This window comes from Cebus imitator, unplaced genomic scaffold, assembly GCF_001604975.1.
Source record: "Cebus imitator isolate Cc_AM_T3 unplaced genomic scaffold, Cebus_imitator-1.0 Scaffold655, whole genome shotgun sequence".
NCBI classification, from domain to species: domain Eukaryota; kingdom Metazoa; phylum Chordata; class Mammalia; order Primates; family Cebidae; genus Cebus; species Cebus imitator.
In genome coordinates, this window is record NW_016107970.1 from 331,593 (window position 1) to 334,336 (window position 2,744).

At 52.5% G+C, this 2,744-nt stretch overlaps 2 protein-coding genes across 5 annotated transcripts in view; one reads left to right on the forward strand and one right to left on the reverse strand.

Moving 5' to 3' along the window:
• ELMOD3 (ELMO domain containing 3) overlaps positions 1 to 884 on the forward strand; it is a 37,478-nt gene extending 36,594 nt beyond the window's left edge. Inside the window, exon 14 of the mRNA XM_037734687.1 lies at positions 842 to 884. Within this exon, the coding sequence (XP_037590615.1) occupies positions 842 to 884 (43 nt within the window). The remainder of the gene's footprint in view (positions 1 to 841) is intronic.
• Positions 885 to 1,296: 412 nt separating this feature from the next.
• The window catches only part of CAPG (capping actin protein, gelsolin like), an 18,283-nt gene continuing 16,835 nt past the window's right edge, over positions 1,297 to 2,744 (reverse strand). For all 4 annotated transcript variants that reach the window (XM_017517967.2, XM_017517968.2, XM_017517969.2 and 1 more), the window contains exons 9-10: positions 2,080 to 2,168; positions 1,297 to 1,501 (exon numbers count right to left, since the gene is read on the reverse strand). In XM_017517967.2, coding sequence (XP_017373456.1) covers positions 1,436 to 1,501; positions 2,080 to 2,168 — 155 coding nt within the window. In that variant the 3' untranslated portion in view covers positions 1,297 to 1,435. The remainder of the gene's footprint in view (positions 1,502 to 2,079; positions 2,169 to 2,744) is intronic.

Below are 2,744 nucleotides of genomic sequence, written 5' to 3' on the forward strand. Positions count from 1 at the left end.
TAGGGCTGAGAAGTCTGTGGAGAGGACAGGAGCAGGGCAGATCCACAGAGGAGCTCATTTCTTTTTATTTTTTGAGTTGGAGTCTCACTCCTTGTCACCCAGGCTAGAGTGCAGTGACGCAGTCTCAGCTCACTGCAACCTCCACCCCCTGGGTTCAAGCGATCCTCCTGCCTTGGCCCCCCAAGCAGCTGAGGTTACAGGCATGTGCAATCATGCCCAGCTAATTTTCTGTATTTTTAGTAGGGATGGGGTTTCTATGTTGGCCAGACTGGTATCAAACTCCTGATCTCCAATGATCTGCCTGTCTCAGCCTCCCAAAATGCTGGAGTTACAAGCATAAGCTACCCTACCTAGCTGGGATAGCTGCTTCTTGGCACAAAATCAGCAAGTTCAACTTGCTGATTGATCAGAATTTTTGTTTTGGGATGGAAGAATCTAATTTCTAGAGCTTAGAAGCAACATAGCCCAGAGAACCCAGGGGTGAGGGGGAGTCAGGGTGGCTACAGCCCTGCCAGGCCTCACAGCCTCTGCTCCAGGCTGGCACAGGCTCACTCATATCCTGCTCCACCACCACTTCATTACACAAGAGAATGAACCAGGTCATGCGTGGTGGCTCATGGCTGTAATCCCAGCACCTTGGGAGGTCAAAAGTTCAAGACCAGCCTGCCCAACATGGTGAAACCATGCCTCTACTAAAATTACAAAAATTAGCCAGGCATGGTGGTAGGCACCTGTAATCCCAGCTACTCAGGAGGCTGAGGCAGGAGAATTGCTTGAACCCAGGAGGCGGGTAAGAACCAGAACGAAGACTGTCCATGCTACCCTGCTGCTTTTCGCATAGCCCTGCAGTGGCCCTGGGCTCACCAGCCAAACACGCAGTGTGATGTGCCTATGAAGTCACAAGCAGGCTCGGTACCGTTGTGAAAAGCTGTCCTCTCTTGCTGAGTGAGCATGTGTCACTTGAAGCTGCCTGGCAGTGCTTTATTAGGTTATCTGAGGAAATACTGGTTTAAATGGAGCTGCATCCCAAGCCCATTATCACAACCTTCTCCCTGCTGGGAATGTGAGACTGAACTGAACCCCCAGCTGAAAGTGATCCTGAGGCTTGGCGCTGTGCCACCTCCCTATTGGGTTCACAGAAGTTCCTGCAAGCCTGGCTGGGACTCCTCAGTCATGCAAAGCAGCTCTGGCCTCCAAGGCTGTGCAACTGTCATCTGTGTGCTACTCCACCCCCAGCATGGGGATGAACCCAGATGAATAGGTGGGTGACAGTGAGAATCAGCCCAGGGCAGGCAGTGCAGAAAAAGAGCTGGGAAGGCACTTATCTCCTTTATTGAATATCTGCAGGAGGCACCTCTGCACTGACCAGGCAGCCAGAGAAGAAAGCAGGCAGGCGGTGGGGGGCAGGGGCGTATGGGACAGGAGATGCCCACCCTCATTTCCAGTCCTTGAAAAATTGCTTGAAGATGGGAGTCTCACGGCCCTGGGGCAGAATCTCCACCTGCAGGGACAGTGGGGGAGAAGTCTGGTTCACAAAGCTGCCACCTCTGCCTCTGCCAGGGAGGACAGGAAGGGGTAAGAGCCAGGGAGGAGGGTGTGGGCGCCTGGCCTGAGTCCATGTGCAGTCCAGGCCAGGAAAGCTCCCCTGGATGAGCCACAAGATGAGAACCAAGATTTCAGGGATACAGACTGAGGCAACAGACTGCTTCAAGCATGTGGGTGCACAGTTCGATAAACGCCACCAACTGTAGCTGAGCCCTGTCAGCTCCCCATGGGATAACTTGTGGACGCTGTGCTGTGGCTGGAGGAGTGGCACCAGCCAGGGACAATGGCCCAGAGGAGGAACACCCAGTTCTGTGGGTGCCCAGGGGAGTGCTGCCCAACATTCTCTTTGAAAAGAACAAGTATTTTGACATTTTGAAGGATTGAGATGGGCTTTCCCACTTGATGGGTCTGAGAGGGAGGGCTGGTTGTTCTAACAGTGCCCGAGTCTCTCCTGCCCTTCCTGGCCAATCTGAGGGCTCAGAGGCCACAGGAGGAGCCCTAGGAGGAGGGCTGGGGGCATGGGCATCTCCTCACCTGAGTGTTTGGGGCGTACCGCATGCGCGAGATGAAGCCCTCGGCCACGTGCAGAGCTGCCTGCCGCTCCTTCTCATTCGCTTTTCGTCCTGGATCATAGGAAGGAGATCTTTCAAAACAGCAGGGACCCTCCTTAGCCCCCATCCCATTTTTCTTGAGGAAATTTAAGGGAGTCCACAGAAGAGCCAGCAATTTTTACAATAAATGGACCAGGGGTCCCAAGAATGCTGAGGGGCTCTTTGGAGATGTGGAGTCAGTCCTCTAAGAATTTTCCCAAACCGGCAGCACCAAGGTAGATGAAAATCCCTCTTCTGTCAGGGTCTGATCATGCAAACCTCTGCTCTGACCTGGGCCCCAGGAATATTTCAGGGAGGGAAAAGGTGTTCTCCCAGCATCAGACTGTGAGGCCATAGGTCTCCTTTTCCCCCAGGACCCCTCACCTCTTGAGTTCATCAAGCCTCTTCTGAAAAACTAAATAAGACAAAGGGTGCAATTTATTATAGATGTGAACTTAATCCCATAGTGCCCGCAGGGCTACACTGGCCTAACAGTTATGCTAACTTAGAGCTTATAAAAATGAAGACCCTAAATAGCCCAGTCATTCCTGCAGGCAGTCCTGAGAACTCAAACTGTGCTCCATTCCAGGCTTTTTTTTTTTTTTTTTT